This window comes from Thrips palmi, unplaced genomic scaffold (genome assembly GCF_012932325.1).
Source record: "Thrips palmi isolate BJ-2018 unplaced genomic scaffold, TpBJ-2018v1 HiC_scaffold_16, whole genome shotgun sequence".
NCBI lineage: Eukaryota > Metazoa > Arthropoda > Insecta > Thysanoptera > Thripidae > Thrips > Thrips palmi.
In genome coordinates this window covers 15183002-15200424 of record NW_023144625.1, presented here as the reverse complement: position 1 = coordinate 15200424, position 17423 = coordinate 15183002, and the positions used below count along the sequence as shown (strand labels likewise).

The window sequence follows — 17423 nt, the reverse complement described above, 5'->3', positions numbered from 1 at the left end:
CCTCCCGCTCAGTCTGCTGCGGGCCCCTCCCTTTCACCAGCAGAACAATGCTGGCACAATGAGCCTGGGTGGCGCCCAAGCCGCGTTAGTGGTGTCGGAAAAATGTCAGCGCCAGCGAGGCGGCCAGGCAGCCGCACCCCACGGCGCGGCACGGCGGCGGTGCTCTTAAGCGGCAGCGCGGCGAAGAGAGAGACAGAGTGCAGTGTGTGGCGTTTTGCTTTTGATTAACGGCGTCCTCGGTGGTCCGGCCCACTCACCCAGACGTTATTCACCCAAAACCCAACAAGTCCAAAGTCAATACACCCACGGCCAATTCACCCTCTAAAATTCACCCGAGGTCCGTTAACCCTTTCTCGATCTCACCCACGTCAAAATAATTCGCCCAAGCCCACTGTGGGAGCGAGGAGTATTGCTTAAAGAGAGGGGTATTGTCAAAAGCCACAGAGCGGTTGGTGATCGGCCAGGGAAAACTATTCCGGCAGCTGGGAGGGCCAGGGAAAACTATTCCGGCAGCTGGGAGGGCCAGGGAAAACTATTCCGGCAGCTGGGAGGGTCAGGGAAAACTATTCCGGCAGCTGGGAGGGCCAGGGAAAACTATTCCGGCAGCTGGGAGGGTCAGGGAAAACTATTCCGGCAGCTGGGAGGGCCAGGGAAAACTATTCCGGCAGCTGGGAGGGTCAGGGAAAACTATTCCGGCAGCTGGGAGGGCCAGGGAAAACTATTCCGGCAGCTGGGAGGGTCAGGGAAAACTATTCCGGCAGCTGGGAGGGCCAGGGAAAACTATTCCGGCAGCTGGGAGGGTCAGGGAAAACTATTCCGGCAGCTGGGAGGGCCAGGGAAAACTATTCCGGCAGCTGGGAGGGCCAGGGAAAACTATTCCGGCAGCTGGGAGGGTCAGGGAAAACTATTCCGGCAGCTGGGAGGGTCAGGGAAAACTATTCCGGCAGCTGGGAGGGCCAGGGAAAACTATTCCGGCAGCTGGGAGGGCCAAAGAAAACTATTCCGGCAGCTGGGAGGGCCAGGGAAAACTATTCCGCCAGCTGGGAGGGCCAGGGAAAACTATTCCGCCAGCTGGGAGGGTCAGGGAAAACTATTCCGCCAGCTGGGAGGGTCAGGGAAAACTATTCCGGTAGCTGGGAGGGCCTATGAGCTATATAGCTAAAAAAAGTAAAGAAAAAATATTCTGGGTGAACAGCTTTCTGGGTCAATCGCACGTGGGTCAATTACACCTGGGTGAAATACTTGGGGGTGAATAGCGTATGGGTGAAAATGCTTTGGGTCAATCGCACCTGGGTGAGTCGGCCTAGAACCCGTCCTCGCGGTGACGCGCGCAGCCCGGCGCCCAGCGTCCAGCCGCCACTCGCCACCGCCATCATGACCGCCATCAAGCTCCCCTCCCGGGCGGCCAGAGGGACGGCCAAAGGGGCGGCCCGCCGAGCAGGCGGAGAAGGGCACCACCGTCAACACGCGGCTATTACCTCGTCCGTCGTCCGCGGCGCCCCTTTTGCAGTGTGCCGAGGCCGCTCTGTGGGCGCGGTGTTTGCGCTGCAAACTAGGGGCGGGAGGGGTAGCCGCCCCCCTGGAGGCTGGGCCGGCCGGGCCGCCTTGCCGCGGTGCCGCGCCGCAGGTGTGGCCGAGTCGCGGTAATGTCTTCCTCTTCTCGGCAAACCTGAACTGACGTTTATTTTTGCGATGTCACGACATCTATTCTACGTTGGTGACTGGGTCGGGGTCGGGAACGCGCCGCCGTCCGAGAGTCCCAGCCCGCCTCGCCTCGCCTCAGTGTCGCCGCGCTCTAAATGCGTTAGAGTCCCCGTCTTTGGGGCAGGTCCGTGCTCCAAGGACACAAAACAGCTGCTATTTCCAACCTGACGTGGCGCGGCGGGGTGTGGTGAGGCGAGGCGGGGCGGGGCGGGGCGGGGTGGGGTGAGGCGGGGCGGGGCGGGGCGGGGTGGGGTGAGGCGGGGCGGGGCGGGGTGGGGTGGGGCGGACGGAAGCCGCGGCAGCCAGTCCGCGGCGTCGCCGGTCCCTTCGGCCCGTTTGGCGGTATCTAGCGGATGAATATTTGAGTGGAAAATCGGACGGGAGGCGAAGGCACACAAGGTGCCGGAATCGAGGTGCAGGCAGGCGGACGACGAGCGACTCCTCAAGGGAGCGTACCGAAGAGAACCGGCGCGCTGCGGTCAAAAGTGGGGCACAGATGGAAAGCAGACTGATGGAGGGCGCGTGTACACTAGGAAAGGGGCGGGGGCTTGGACCGCGGCCAGCCGGCGGCACCCGCAGCGTTACTCGCCGCGGATTATTTGCCGGGGGTCAATTGGGGTCACTCTCTTTACCGGCCGGGGAAGTGCACAGTGGGCCGGAATGCCGGTGGAGCCGGCCAAAATTCTGACCTCCAGAGCCACTACATGGGACTCGAACCGAACATATGTCCCTATGGATTCCTCGTTCGGAGAGCAATCCATCGGTGGGGTCACACGTTTGGTTCGAGTCCTGTTTATGGCGACTGTGGAGCTCAAAACGCGTCTAGAGTTTTGGCCGCCTCCGCCGGTCTTCTGGCCCTGTGAAGTGCGAGTCAGAATAAAAGTGACCGGTGTGATGCGGTTTGGGCGAGGCGGTGGGTTATCCCCTCTACTCGCTCGCGACAGTTACTGTACCGGCCAGCGTGCCTCTACGCCTCCTCAAAATTCGCAAGGCCACAAAACACAGCGAGATCTCGCAAGTTACCCCGGGGCGAATTCATCGCGGCGTGCCGCAATACTTTCGCGGCCCGTTTCGTCGCGTTGGAGTGCGTGGCGATGAGGAGGATGAGGGCCTCGACGCCGTTATTCTTAGAAGCGTAGAGTCGGCCGGCCTGCCGCCCTGCTCAATGAATCACGCACTTCGTGCAGTGCGCCATACGGAGCGGAGAGTCTGAGGGACTGTGATTCCATATCGGCTCTCTGGGCCTGCCAGTTGGGGCGACGCCCCGCCCCGCCCCGCCCCGCCCCGCCCCACCCCGCCCCGCCCCGCCCCGCCCCGCCCCGCCCCGCCCCGCCCCGCCCCACGTTAATCCCGATTCTGCATATCGCGGTTTGCGAGGGCCGGGGGGCCGCGGGGCCGCGGGCGTGGGGTCCTCATGGAAATGAGTGCGTGGCCGAGTGCCGGGCCCGTGTATGCATGGAGTTCGTTTATGCAGTGTTTTCCAGGCCACGCCGCACTGCCGCGGAAATCGTGGCCCCCGCAATTATGGCCATGTTTATCTTAGTGTCTGCCGCCTGTCGGAATACATTACGGGGCACACCGGAGAAAAAGTCTCGTTGAACCGACTTGCAATTTTTGTGACCTTGATAAAGAACCCCTCTTAGTCAAAATCAAATGATTGCGAAAACACTTCAAATAACTGTATGAACCCAATTTTTTTAAATTCAATTTGGCTTAACTTTTTTTTTACAGTGCACCCCACGATTCAGCGGCGTGCGTGTGTGCGTGCGTGGGGCCGCGCCGGCCAGAGGTCGCCACGTAGTGCCGCCAATCTGTTTGCCGGCGCCAAACAAACACAGACTCACTCTCGCTCACACACACACACACGTACTCACACTCACACGCACATGGTGCGGCGTCACGCTGGCCTGCCGCACTTTCGTAGACAAACGCAACGCGTGCTGACCGGCAAGACGCCGTGCTTGTGCGGCGCCGGGGTGAGGCGTGTGTGTAGGGGGTCGGTGACGCCCCGCCACGCCCCGCCACGCCCCGCCACGCCCCGCCACGCCCCGCCACGCCTCAACGGCTAATATTTGCTCCCGCCGGACGGAGCGCCGCTAGCGGCCACTGCCACCGTAGAGCCCAGCGCAGCGCCGCAGCGCGCTCGGCCCCCTCACGCGGCCGGGCTATTTCGACAACCGGTTTGGTTCGAACCGGATTGGTGTTTGGCCGGCGGCTGCGTCGCTGCGGTCGGCCATCCGGATAGCCAGGCAGGCCGGGTGGCTCGGCTGCGTGGCAACTCGGATTTATCTGGTTCCCAGGGCGAAGACTCGCCGGCTGTTTAAGTGTGAGTGCTCAACGCCCCCCTTTGCGGGTGGGGAAGGGGGGGAGGGACTTTCCTTGGCTCGGCTTGGTTCTTGGTTTGCGTCATTTCGGTTCCCGCCGGCCGGTCTGGCTGGCCTGGTATCCGCTTCTGTCCGCCTCGCGCCGCCCCGCCCCGCGGTCGGGCCAAGGAACCGAACTTGTGGATCACGTGCTCGTGGGCCGGCCAGCTAGCCGCAGCAGACGCCTCACTGAGATTGGCACCACTGGGTCCCTTGGCCCGGCTGGAGATGGCGCTGGTGGCAGCCCTGCGGCAGCTGCGTGCGAACCCGATGAGCAGCGCTTAGCCGCCAGTCCGTCGCCCTCACTCCTTGGCGGGGAATGCCGGGGGCGCGAGAGAGACGGAGACACGATAACGACACTGTTGGGCTGCGGCCGCTGCGGCGGGCGGCGCGTCGCGTGGTTGGCGGCCGTGTCATTGCGTCACCCCCGCGCCTCCCCCCGCCGCCCGGCGCGCCACCCACCGCCCCTCCCCGCTGCTCGCGGTGCGGTGCAGGCGGTGCAGGCGGTGCAGGCCCTGAGGAGCGACTGCGACGCCGACACTGGCCCTCCTTGTTCAGTGCCTCCAGCGCAGGCAGCGCCGCCGCACTGCACCGAGCTGCGTGTGGTGTGCGTGGAGCCGCCGCCGCCGCGCGCGTCGCGTTGCGTGTTCGACGGCCAGGGCCAGGGCCAGGGTAGCGTCGCGTCGTCGCCGAGGCCTCCCGCAGCCGCCATGAGCATCCGCGACCTGTGGAGCTCGGCCACCGGCCGCGGCGCCGACAGGGACCCCGCCAAGAAGCTCGCAGGTGACACGCCACGCGCGACGCGCCCGCCTTTGTTTGCGCCATCTGGTTTTTGCGCGCGAGTTTTTCAAAACATGCGGTGTGGGGGCTGCTGGCTTTGATGCTCTGTGTGTGTGGGCGTGTGTGTGTGTGTGTGTGTGGGCGCCGTGACGTGGGGGAAAGGGAGGGGGCTTCATTGAAAGCCGGGCATCTGCGAGGGTGCCGCCCGCGCCGGCGTGCTGCAGTGTGCCGCGGCCAACGCTCCTTCCCCGCCTTGCTACGCCTTGCCCCCCACCACCCTGGCGTCCTCGCGGTCCGCGTCGTCCTTGTTGGCGTCCACCCACGCCTCGGGCGGCGGCAGGGCGGCACGACGCAGCTTTCTCCCTGCTGTCGGCGTCTCTTTCTTTTTCTCCCTTTCTCTCTCAAAGCAACAACTTTGCGGCGCCGGCTCGGCACTACTTGATGAGGCGCGGCGCGCGGCTCGGTGCGTGCCGACGCCTCTTTGTCACGTCCGCGGCGAGCGCACGCCGGCACCGTGTCCCAACGAGCGCTACTATGTAAAACTTGGCGGGAATGTTGCGGGCCGCACCGCCAACTTTCCCTCGCTCTGATTTAGTCGGTCGGCTTGTTTCTCTCGGCGCGTCATTTGCCCGCCTTAAAAACAAGACCGCGCCCGGAAAAAGTCTTTGTTTATTTTCCTTATCGTTGGCCCGGCCCAGTCTGAGCTCGCCGATTTCGCGCTGCTGTTGTTGTTGATTTCGTCGCTGGGTTCATTCATGTTGTTATTGTTGTTGTTTTCGCCGCTGGTTTCATTCATGTTGTTGTTGGCGGCCGTGGCTTTGGCCTTTTCGCCGCCGCTTTCTGTTGTTTGTTTTGATTTTTGCCTTTTCGCCCCGCGCGCTCTGACTGAATCAGCTGCTGGGCGAAGCCTTTAAATCGATAACAGCCGCGCGGCGCGCTGCCCTCCGTCTTCGCCGCGTGTGTGTGCGTGCGAGTGTGCGTCTGTGTGAGTGTGCGTGAGTGTCGGGCTCCTCCCTCCACCCCTCCGTGTTGTCCTGGAGGGCCGCGGGCCGCGGGTCAGTGACCCGGCCGACCTGGCCGCCGAGGCGCGCACCCTGAGGCTGCTTGGCTGCTTCCACGGGAGTGCACGGGAGGGGAAGGACCTGTTGGGTTGCGAGCATGCGGCAATACGGCACGCCGCGAGGCCGCGAAGCTGCCGACAGCAGGCCGCTGTGTCCGTCCGTCCGTGCGTGTGGTGTGTGTGTGTGTGTGGAATTTTCGGGTCCGAGGCAGCAGGGCAGCATGGCGTTGTGAATGGGCCAGCTGAAGGGAAGGGTGTTATCGGGGCGGCGTGCCTTCCCACGCCGCGGCGCACTATCGCGACCCGGACCCCGATAACGTGTGTGTGTGTGTGTGTGGGGGGGGGGGGGGATTTACGCGCGTTGTTTACGTGTGAGAAAGTGAAGAAGAGGGTCAACATCACTCAATAGTCGCCAAAAAAATGTGTGGCGATTTTTCTGTTGATTTTTTTTTGCCGCCCCTCGTCGTGGGTTTGCTGCACTGGAGTAAATGATGCGGCCGCTTTGTTTTGAGGGCGAAGGGCGTGGAAGGGTTGGGCGGGGCGCGGGCGCCGGGCGGGCGGAGCGTCCCGCTTGGGTGCGAGAGAGACAGCGACACGGAAAGGGGGCCGGTCGTGTCACACAGCGGGGTGGTTGCTGCGGCGCTTGAAGTGGTACTCGCCGCACGCTGCCATGCCCTGCTGCAATATTCACGCAGTGTTTGTGTGTGTGTGTGTGCGCGCCACTTGTATGACTGCCGTGTGTCCCGGGGCGAGGGCAGGGGGAGACAGAGAATCATGAGGACGGGGAGTCCAGCTCCAAAACAGTGCAGCGGTGCGGTGGTGAATTCCAGCCTGCAATCCTCTTTCGCAGAGCAGGCCAGCCAGCCAGTTGGCGGGCTCTCCTTTTTGCTGGTGAACCAGCGCGCGAGACAGGATCCGATTGGGGATGATTTGGGCCCGTTGTTGCAGCGTTTGCCAACTCGGCCAACGCGCACCGTCGACACGCCATCGCCGTTTTGGCAAGCCGTTTTGTTGGGGCAATAAACGTGTCCGATACACTAGCATGATATTGCCCCCGTCATGCACTTGTGGCGTGCGGGGCGACGCATTCTGGAACTGGCGCTGTCTCTCTCGCTCGCGTACGGGAACCCCCGTGAGAGCGAGAGAGACGGAGCGACGAAGTTCCGGCATCGGCCCGCCGCCTTCCCCGCGGTGCCTCCGGCGAACGGCAAACGGCACGGCGCGACAGAGATAACAGCTCTGTCAGCCTGCACTCGCTTTGTGTGCGAGTGGGAGGGGAACGAAATCGGTTGCTGATTTTAAAATGTGCGCATGTTTTGGAACGCTTCTGGTTATGCGGTGACTTTCAGGCACTCGCACTTCACACGTACTGTTCGAAAATGGCGCCCTTCCCTTCACGCTGTTGGCTGGAAATGCTCACTCGGAGCTAACCACTGAATCGAGGGTAAAAAAAAGTTGGAGAATCCAGGGAAATTTTACGTGGAAATGCCAATAGATCTACGTAAAAAGAAAACAGAACTTTGCTTCGTGTGAAATGTCGATTATCTGCTTCGCAGGCCATTTCACTCGGTTTTTTTCGTTTTTTCTGCTCTCATGCAGTGCCCCTCGAGCGGCATTCCTTGCCGGACACAAAGGCCAAAGGACCGAAGGAGACCGAAGGCTCGGCCAAAGTCCTGGAGACTCCAGCCTGGAGTCCACAAAGGGACGGCGCCCTTTTATGCAGCCTCCGCCTTCCCTTCGACTTGGTCCGTGTGGGGCAGACAGACAGGCAGGCAGGGCATACAGGACATGAGCCCCGTCCCGTTTGAGCCCCGATGGTCTGAGCCCCGACCTGAGCCCCAACCTGAGCCCGGGTTGAGCCCCGACTTGAGCCCCGACCCAAGCCCCAATTTCCAGAGCCCGGATTGAGCCCCGACCTGAGCCCCGTTTGAGCCCCATTTGAGCCCCACTTGAGCCCCATTTGAGCCCCGCGACCTGAAATCACGCATTTTTGCATAATTTATTACTATAGGGCTCAAGTGGGGCTCAAATGGGGCTCAAACGGGGCTCAGGTCGGGGCTCAATCCGGGCTCTGGAAATGGGGCTTGGGTCGGGGCTCAAGTCGGGGCTCAACCCGGGCTCAGGTTGGGGCTCAGGTCGGGGCTCAGACCATCGGGGCTCAAACGGGACGGGGCTCATGTCCTGTATGCCGCAGGCAGACGGACAGACCGACTGGCTGGGGGTTCAACTTTAAATGAAAACCCAGCGACTCGAGTCGGCGGGGCGGGGCGAGGGCGTCCCCCAGCGAACTGACCCGTCCGGGACTTTTCGACTTGACTCGGCCGTAAGTAGGCCTGGACTAGGCGGTGCAGGCCGGCAGCCCGGCGTGGCCCAGCGCCACTAGGCGGAGGGCCCTCTTTGAGCGGCGCGGAGCAGCGCGGAGGCAGGCAGCTTTGCACATGAAAAGGGCACCAAGCTCGTCCCCCCCCTCCCTCGGGCGCACAAACTTTTCCCGCGAGCAAGTTGCTATGATTACTGTCCGGAAAGTCGTCGCAGAGTAGGGCACGTATGACGTCGGCGATGAAAATAAATAAACGGCAAAGAAAAGCGGCGCCTTCAAGCTTTCCCGCCGCGTTTTCCTTGGCTGCGCGCGGCTCCGCGGCTCCGGCCGCCAAATGTTCCGAACGGTGTGTCAAAGCCCCGGGCGAAAGCGCGCGCCCGACCCACTGTAATTTGGATTGACCGTGGCAGCTGGCCGGACCTATAAATAGACGGCGAATAATTGACCTGTGTGCGCTGGCCCGGCCGCGCTGGCCGCGCTGGCGCTGTCACTCCGAGCGGACTATTAAATCGGGGATGATTCGGCCGCTCGCTCCGTAACGAGGTGAACTTGGCCGTGTTTTCCGGCTTTATATCGGGGGGCAGCGGAGCGCGAAGCTAATTGGCCAGCAGAGCCGGGCAGAGCCGAGCGGAGCCGAGCGGAGCCGAGCAGGGCCGAGCGGAGCACTCCATTGGGAGTTCCATTCCTATAACGCCGGGCTGATTTATACTCTTTTTATGGCAAAGGAAGGAGAAAGGCTGAAGGAAGGGCGGCGAGGGAGAGAGAGGGAGAGAGGGGGAAGGGGCGTGTGTAGGACAAAAAGGCGCTCTTCATTACAGTGTGGGCCGGGGCCGGGGGGAAGGGGGGCGGGGAGGGGGGCGAGGACGGGGCTCCGAGGGGGTAGTTTTTATTACGCACTTTGAGCCACCTGTCACTGGCATGACCCCGGCCCGGTCCAACCACCTTCCCCTTCTCTCCTTTTCCTCAATCTTTACTCCTTTCCATGCTGCCGGCGTGCGCGCGCCAGCTAGACGCCCGCCTATTCCCATCCTTTTCAGGAGGGAAACGAGAAAAAAACGCGAGGAAAAAAGTTTTTCCTCCCCTTTTTTTCGCGGGGTTTCTCTTTACCACCGGAGCATTTTCCAGCTGATGAAGACAGATTGCGCAGCGCGCCTCTCATTTCACTCTTCCTTCATCCGCGCCCCGACGGCGGAGGCGTGGCTCCGCGCCACTGCAAACAAGCTCGGCTACGCCACTGGGAACCCTCGGGGAAACCCTCGGGGAAACCGCCGGCAGGGGCACCCGACTTGGCTACGCCACCGGGCGACCACTGCCGGCAGGCGAGAATGATCCTCGGGATGGCCATGGCTACGCCACTGGGCAGCCATTACTCAGGCGCCCCCCGCGAACGAACCTGGCCCCGCGGTGCTACGCGGCTGCGCCACTGGCCGCCCGATTTGGGTCAGTGGTGGCAGTGGCGGTCGGGCCGCCGCTCGCAGACCGCAGTTAGTTTCGCAACACGTCTGCTATCGGCTTCTTGCTCCAATAGTCTAGTGCCGCCGGTCCCTTGGGCTTTCCCTTGTGACCCCACAGCGCGGCTTGCGGCCTGCAGAGTCGTTTCCGTCGCTCGCTCTCTCTCGCACTCATGGGGCAGTCCGCTCAGGTGCGAGAGAGAGAGAGAGAGAGAGACGGAAACGACTCTCGGAATCAGTCTGTTGGCTGCCTAGAGTCGCCATTGTCGCGGAGAAATGCGCAACGGCGGTGGCAGCGGTCGAGTCCAAGACGCGGCGCGGGGCAGTTCTGCAGTGGACGAGGGGTTGTTGCCGGTCTTGTTTCTTCCTTGTTTTTCGGGCAGGAAAAAAAGGGAGAGGAAGGGAGAGGAGATTTCCGCGTCCAAATGCCAGCAGCAATTAGGGCCAAGCAAAACCGTACCTCCGGTGTGTGCGTGAGAGAGAGAGAGAGAGAGACAGAGAGAGAGAGAGAGAGAGAGAGAGAGAGAGAGAGAGAGAGAGAGAGAGAGAGAGCGCACCCCCGCCCCCCGTCGACGACCGTGGCAGTGCTCGGCCGTTGCGGGGGTGAAGCGAGGGAATCTCCAATGTGGCTGACTCAGCTGATCCTCTGTCGATAGCAAAGGGGGCGGGGCGGGACAGAGCACCAACCTCTGTGCATGCCACTGGTGCCACGGCGGTGTGAATGCAGGCGATGCAGGCCGCCACCAGGCACTGCGTCAGGCACAGCGTCGGGCACACTGCTGCCGCTAGACGTGTGCGAGGCTCCACGCTGCTGAGAGGCTAAAAGCTTAAAAGCTGAAAAGCCAGCGCGACGCGGCGTGGCGGGCAGAGGCGGCAGGCAGCGGTACTCGGTGCGCCTGGAGCGTAGGCCGCTGCGACGCAGCCGTGTGTGGAGCACTCGACGGCGGCCTAACTGCCGGGCGCGGGGCGCGGGCCGGGCTGGGCTGGGCCCGGCTCCGCTGGGCTCCGCGCTGCCGCCGCCACTGCCAGAGCCCGTCCTTTGCAGCGCCAGCTCTTTTTCCCCGCCTCTCTCTCTCTCTCTGGGCGTCCCTCGGCGTCCCTCGGTGTGTCATTAGGGTCCGGGCCGCGACGGCAACGACGCAACGCTGGCGTCGAGTACAAGGCAGCCGTCGTCCCGGCCGATTGCAGGGCAGCTGCCTGGCTGTCGGGTTGGGCGGGGTGCGGCCTACATCGCCTTCCCCGCGCACCTGCCGCCCCCCTGCTTCCACTACCGCCGCCCCCAAGGCCCGCCCCCGAGGCCCGCCCCGCCCCCTCCCCGGGCGGATATTCGCGCGTTCGGCGTCGCAGCGGCCGCGCGGACGGCGCTGGCCTTGAGCTGCGGGAAGACGCGACGTTTTGACGGATGGCCCGGGAGCGTCTCGGACGAGTCTCGGACAACACTTTCCCTGTGCGTGCGCCTTTCTCCCGGGCCAAACCTCGGCCCCGCCCCGCCACGCCCCGCCACGCCCCTCCAGGGCCTGATGGTGGTGGCGGCGCTGCGGCCGGGCTGCCCCGTCCCCAGAAAGCCATTATTCTGTCGAGTCTCGCGGAAGCTGCCTCTACATTTTTCACCAAATACTGGGGAAAAAAGGGGGCAAGCGAGGGAGAGGGGGGCGGGGAATATCCGACGGGGGAACCGTTTCTGGCCCTATCTTGCGCATCTTCGCGTCCCATCGGGCCAACTCCACCGCGGTTCCAGCGTCGCTATCCAGCATCTCCAGGAAAAATCTCCGCTTCCCCGAAATCTGCATTTCCTTCTCTTTTTCCCCTCTTTCCCCTTTGCTTATTTCCAAACACGGGCAGAATCGTTGTTCGAGGAGGTTGGGGCGGCACGCCTCGCTGCGCCTACCTCAGCCTCGGCTGTCTTGGCCGGGCCTTGGCCTTGGCCTCAAGCATGATTTATTATTTAATAAGCAGCGAAGCGGTTCGCAGAGGCGCCGCGGCCGCAGCGTCGGCGAGGGACGCGCATGGTAGGGCAGGGCGGGCCGCACAGTGGGTCAGAAGACCGGTGAGGCGGCCAGAATTCCAGACGCGTTGTGAGCTGCAGAGTCGCTAAACAGGATTCAGTCCATCGGTGGAGTCACACGTTCTGTTCGAGCCCCATTTTAGCGACTCTTGAGTTCAAAACGCGTCTAGAATTTTGGCCCGCCTTCGCCGGTCTTCTGGCCCACTGTGGGCCGCTTGCTTATTCGTGAAAACGGGTGTCCCTGCAGGGACACGGCCAGGCACGTCGCGCCGCAGAGGGCTTCTGGGACGACGTGCGCGTCGCCTCGACCCAGTGTAGCAGCAGCAGCCTCGCTCCGTCGCCGTTTTTCAGGGCGCCCGGTCAAAGCCCTGCAGTCCCAGTCCCACGTCGGCCGCGTATTCCGAGCGCGAAAATTGGAAGCAGTTGAGCTGCGAACCAAACCAGCCCCATAACGAGGCCCTATTGTCTGCGAGACGTGGCAAGCTGCAGGCTGGGTCCGAACGTGCTCGCGTCGCTCTGTCTCTCTCTCACTAATGGGGGACGGGGCGAAGGCTCGGACTGGCGATGGTCTCGGGGGTGCACGACGACGGCTTGCCTGCATGGCGTTGGGAGAACTGCAGTCTCACCTCGGCGTGTTTCTCGTTGTTGCAGGAGATGGCACCGACGACCACCCCTTCGTCTCCGACAAGGAGAAGATGTCGGGCTACGAGACCAACCTGTACCTGTACCAGGTAAGTCGCAGGGCAGAGACCGTTGGTTGGCAACACCAGCGTCGACGTACCCCGCGACTCACCACCTGCTTCTCGCCCTGCCGCAGGAGGAGATGGAGGACCGGCCGCGGGTGTCGACGCTCATCAACTCCCTGGCCAACTACTCCAACACGATACAGCCCACCCCCGCCGACCCCGACGCCAAGCCGTCCCAGGCCGGCGCCTCCATGGGCACCCTCATGGGCGTGTACCTGCCCTGCATCCAGAACATCTTCGGCGTCATCCTGTTCATCCGGCTGACGTGGGTCGTGGGCACGGCGGGCGCCATCGCCGGCTTCATGATCGTCCTCACCTGCTGCTGCGTGGTCAGTAGTCCAGCACACATTCGCTCTTTCTCTGCGGCGCCGCGCGCGGGGATTCTGGCGTCGCCTTTGTTCTACCGGTCCGCTGCTCCGATGCTCTGTCTCTCTCACACTCGTGCGGCCTCCCAGGAGTCCGAGAGAGACAGAGCACCGCCTCTCCCCGTGGCGCAAACAGCGGAGCAGAAGCACAACGCGCGCTGCTGCGAATAATGGAGATGCAGATAACCTATCGTTTTAATTATTTTAAAGCAGCAGTCTGTTGCCAGCGGCGCGTGAATTATGTGGTCCTGCTCGCTCGGTCTGGCTGGGCTGGCTCGTGGTGGCGACCAGTGTGGTGGCGACCACAGGTGCGGTCCGGCCGGGCCGTGGTCCAGCGGGCCGCGCGCGGTGGCGCCAGGCGCTCCACTTGGAACAGACCGCTGATTTATAGGGCTGGCTGGCCAGCATGCTCATTCCGAACTGCGGTTCCGTCGCGTCGCGCTGTCCCTGCCGCACTCACGGGGCGACCCGCAGGCCCGGTGGGACAGCGCGACCCCGTGTTCGGAATCGCGCCGGCTGGCCTCGGCGCCGACCGCAGCAGTGGTGTGGAAGGCCGCGGCGCTGAATGGCGGCGAACCTTGTTGCAGACCATGCTGACCGCCATCTCCATGTCCGCCATCGCCACCAACGGCGTGGTGCCGGCCGGCGGCTCCTACTTCATGATCTCGCGCTCGCTGGGGCCCGAGTTCGGCGGCGCCGTCGGCATGCTGTTCTACATAGGGACCACCCTGGCCGCCGCCATGTACATCGTGGGCGCCGTGGAGATCGTGCTGGTGAGTATGCCGTGGTGTCGAGAAAGAGCTGGAGATGAGGGAGGAGTTGCTGATGACAGCAATTGGTTTTCGCAAACTGGGAGTCACGCTATGGCGCGGCTCACCACGGCCAGGGCGCGACGGGGCAGGCGGGGCCCGCGCAGGGCGAGAACAGCTTTGCAAAGCCCTGCTCCGGACGAGCCAAGTTTCCGTCAGGGGCTGGGGGCGGCGGGGCGCGGCGGCATGTCGCGTGCGAGGAGGACTCTAACCTCGGAAACTTGCTTGCAGACGTACATGGCGCCATCCATGTCGATCTTCGGCGACTTCACCAAGGACGCCAACATCATGTACAACAACTTCCGCGTGTACGGCACGGTGCTGCTCATGGTCATGGGCACCATCGTGTTCGTGGGCGTCAAGTTCGTCAACAAGTTCGCGGCCGTGGCGCTGGCGTGCGTCATCTTCTCCATCATCGCGGTGTACGCCGGCATCTTCGTCAACTGGAACGGCAACGACAACCTGTTGTAAGTAGAGAGCCCATCTTGGAGATGGACAAAAAAAGAGGTTGTTCGTCCAGTATTTGAACCTGTGTTCTCCCGCTCCGCAGCATGTGCGTGCTGGGCAAGCGGCTGCTGAAGGACGTGTCCCTGGCCAACTGCACCAAGGCCGAGAACGGGCAGCTGTACAACACCTTCTGCAAGAACAAGTTGTGCGACCCGTACTTCATCACCAACAACGTGACGAAGGTCCGGGGCATCAAGGGCATCGCCAGCGGAGTCTTCTTCGGTGAGTCGCGCCCCGCCGCGCCCTCCACCCCTCCGCGTCGCCACCCCGCCGCACTTTGTTCGAACAAGTTTGCCCTTTGCAGACAACATCGCCGACAGCTTCCTGATGGACGGCCAGTACATCGCCAGGGGCAAGGACCCCAAGGACATTGAGCGACTGGACTCGCCCCCGTTCAACCAGGTGTACGCGGACATCACCACGGCCTTCACCATCCTCATCGGCATCTTCTTCCCCTCGGTCACTGGTGAGTCGCCGCGTCGCCTACACTGTAACCGAGCCCACATCGCACCGCGAGGGCTCGCCGATTCTAACCCTCTGATCCGCGCAGGTATCATGGCGGGCTCGAACCGGTCGGGCGACTTGCGCGACGCGCAGAAGAGCATCCCCGTCGGCACGATCGCGGCCATCCTGACGACCTCCACGGTGTACCTGTCCACCGTGCTGCTCTTCGCCGCCACCGTGGACAACCTGCTGCTGCGCGACAAGTTCGGCCAGAGCATCGGCGGCAAGCTGGTGGTGGCCAACATCGCCTGGCCCAACCAGTGGGTCATCCTGATCGGCTCCTTCCTGTCGACGCTCGGCGCCGGCCTCCAGTCCCTGACCGGCGCGCCCCGTCTGCTGCAGGTGCGTACGGCCGCGCGCGCGTTGGTGGCCTCGTTTGCCTTGCTCGGCGTGTGTCTCACCCCTCCCCTCGTTGCAGGCCATCGCCAAGGACGGCATCATCCCCTTCCTGGCGCCCTTCGCCGTCTCCTCGTCGCGCGGCGAGCCCACGCGCGCCCTGCTCCTCACCGTCGTCATCTGCCAGTGCGGCATCCTGCTCGGCAACGTCGATTACCTGGCGCCGCTGCTGTCCATGTTCTTCCTCATGTGCTACGGCTTCGTGAACCTGGCCTGCGCCGTGCAGACCCTGCTGCGCACGCCCAACTGGCGGCCCCGCTTCAAGTACTACCACTGGTCCATGTCGCTGTGCGGCCTGGGCCTCTGCATCGCCGTCATGTTCATGACCAGCTGGTACTACGCGCTGCTGGCCATGTTCATCGCCGGCGTCATCTACAAGTACATCGAGTACCGCGGCGCCGAGAAGGAATGGGGTGACGGTATCCGCGGTCTGGCGCTGAGCGCGGCGCGGTTCTCGCTGCTGCGCTTGGAGGAGGGCCCCCCGCACACCAAGAACTGGCGCCCGCAGATCCTCATCCTCACCAAGATGACCCAGGACCTGGTGCCCAAGTACCGCAAGCAGCTGGCCTTCGCGGCGCAGCTCAAGGCCGGCAAGGGTCTGACGGTGTGCGTGTCCGTGCTGCGCGGCGGCTACACGTCCAACTGCGGCGAGGCGCTGGCGGCCAAGCAGAGCCTGCAGAAGACCATGGGGGAGGAGCGCGTCAAGGGCTTCGTGGACGTGCTCGTCTCCAAGGACATCAGCGAGGGCCTCAGCCACCTGTGAGTCCGCGTGCGTCGCCGCGTCGCGTTGCTGCCGGTCGCCTTGCTAATGCTCTCTCCGCTTCCGCTTCCAGGGTGCAGACGACGGGGCTGGGCGGCATGAAGCCCAACACCGTCATCCTGGGCTGGCCCTACTCCTGGCGGCACTCCGAGGACGACAGCTCCTGGCAGCTGTTCCTCAAGACGGTGCGCACCGTGTCCGCCGCCAGGATGGCGCTGCTCGTCCCCAAGGGCATCAACTTCTTCCCCGACTCGACGGAAAAGGTACGCGTCGGCCGGCCTGGCTCCCGGTGAGGGTCTTCTGGGCGCTGACGGTGTGTCCTGCCGCAGGTGGTCGGCAACATCGACGTGTGGTGGATCGTCCACGACGGCGGGCTGCTCATGCTGCTGCCGTTCCTGCTCAAGCAACACCGCACCTGGAAGAACTGCAAGATGCGCATCTTCACCGTGGCCCAGCTCGAGGACAACTCGATCCAGATGAAGAAGGACCTCAAGACGTTCCTGTACCACCTGCGGATAGACGCCGAGGTCGAGGTGGTTGAGATGGTAAGTCTTGCGGCGTGCATCGTCCTCCAACCTGGAGGCTCCAGCCAGCCCCAGCCTTGCCTAACGCCGAGTTTCTCCGCAGACGGATAGCGACATCTCCGAGTACACGTACGAGCGGACCCTCATGATGGAGCAGCGGAACGCGATGCTGAGGGAGCTGCAGCTCAACAAGAAGGAGAGCCTCGGCGTGGTAAGTGGCCTTGCAGTGTGCTGGACGTCGTCGACGAGGTCGGGCGGTTGTCCCGGTGCTCGTAGTGCTGGGCTCGGTTGGTTCCGCTGGCGGCGCGGTGCCCCCCGCCTAGAAGTAGCGCGACTCCCAGGCCCTCGCCCAGCCGGTTTGGTTCACGACACCAGCCAGCTACGCGGCTACGCGCTGCCCCCTAGAAGGCTTCCATAGCGATCCCCGACAGCTCGACCTGGGTTGGACCCTGCTACCCCGAGCTTCTAGGGCAGCTAGACGTAAAGGGACTATGCGTTTTGAACAAATTAGGCTGAGGAGGCTTTCGAACCCGGGACGTGGGTCGGCTCTCCGCAGCTCGTTGTGACGCCCTCTACAAGTTGGGTTCCGAAAGGAATGGTTTCGGGTCCGGTGCCCCGGTCCGGGAGTCTTAGGTAAGATACTTGTGTGTGCGGGTCGGTGAACACTCCCTCAAAGTCACGGAGTGCAACACAGAATGTCGCACTTTTTGCACATTAAAGATGTAACCAAGTCACCTCAGTGCGTTTCGAGTCATTCGGCGTCAGTAACCTCGCATGTGTTGCTATAAAATGTTGTGTCTGTGTTGTTCTGGACGTTTTCACTGACGAATGTTTTTTTTACTTCCTCCCCAACCCATTTTTTTCTATTTCTTTTGGAACATCTGAAGGTCCATACTCTTGTAGACTTCAACGAAGATCCGTCCGAGGAAAATCAGCCACTGGTTGGTACACGGCGCCGCACCGCGCTGCTTTCAGTGTTTGGTGTTTAGCTGAGCTGTGGCGTATTTTCTTAATTTTCCTTCTAGAGGATGTTGCTGGGCGGATTGCAGCACTGGGTCACTCGGTCAGGCCGAAAAGAGTTTTCGCACTGCTTGGTGTCAATCAAAAAGCCGCCCCCATACGCAATTAC

The 17423-nt window shown here is 62.9% G+C and overlaps 1 protein-coding gene across 8 annotated transcripts in view; it reads left to right on the top strand.

Annotated features, from left to right (window-relative positions):
• Window positions 1-17423, top strand: part of LOC117642838 (solute carrier family 12 member 5) — a 114190-nt gene that overhangs the window by 87973 nt on the left and 8794 nt on the right. For 5 of the 8 annotated variants that reach the window (XM_034381420.1, XM_034381422.1, XM_034381428.1 and 2 more), the window contains 12 exons: window positions 12335-12414; window positions 12501-12758; window positions 13382-13567; window positions 13835-14070; window positions 14154-14332; window positions 14415-14576; window positions 14661-14956; window positions 15033-15769; window positions 15844-16033; window positions 16100-16315; window positions 16398-16505; window positions 17182-17235. In XM_034381420.1, the coding sequence (XP_034237311.1) occupies window positions 12335-12414; window positions 12501-12758; window positions 13382-13567; window positions 13835-14070; window positions 14154-14332; window positions 14415-14576; window positions 14661-14956; window positions 15033-15769; window positions 15844-16033; window positions 16100-16315; window positions 16398-16505; window positions 17182-17235 (2702 nt within the window). Of the gene's footprint in view, window positions 1-4762; window positions 4851-12334; window positions 12415-12500; window positions 12759-13381; window positions 13568-13834; window positions 14071-14153; window positions 14333-14414; window positions 14577-14660; window positions 14957-15032; window positions 15770-15843; window positions 16034-16099; window positions 16316-16397; window positions 16506-17181; window positions 17236-17423 lie in introns of those variants that run through there. The other 3 variants (XM_034381425.1, XM_034381423.1, XM_034381424.1) reach the window with 2 other exon arrangements.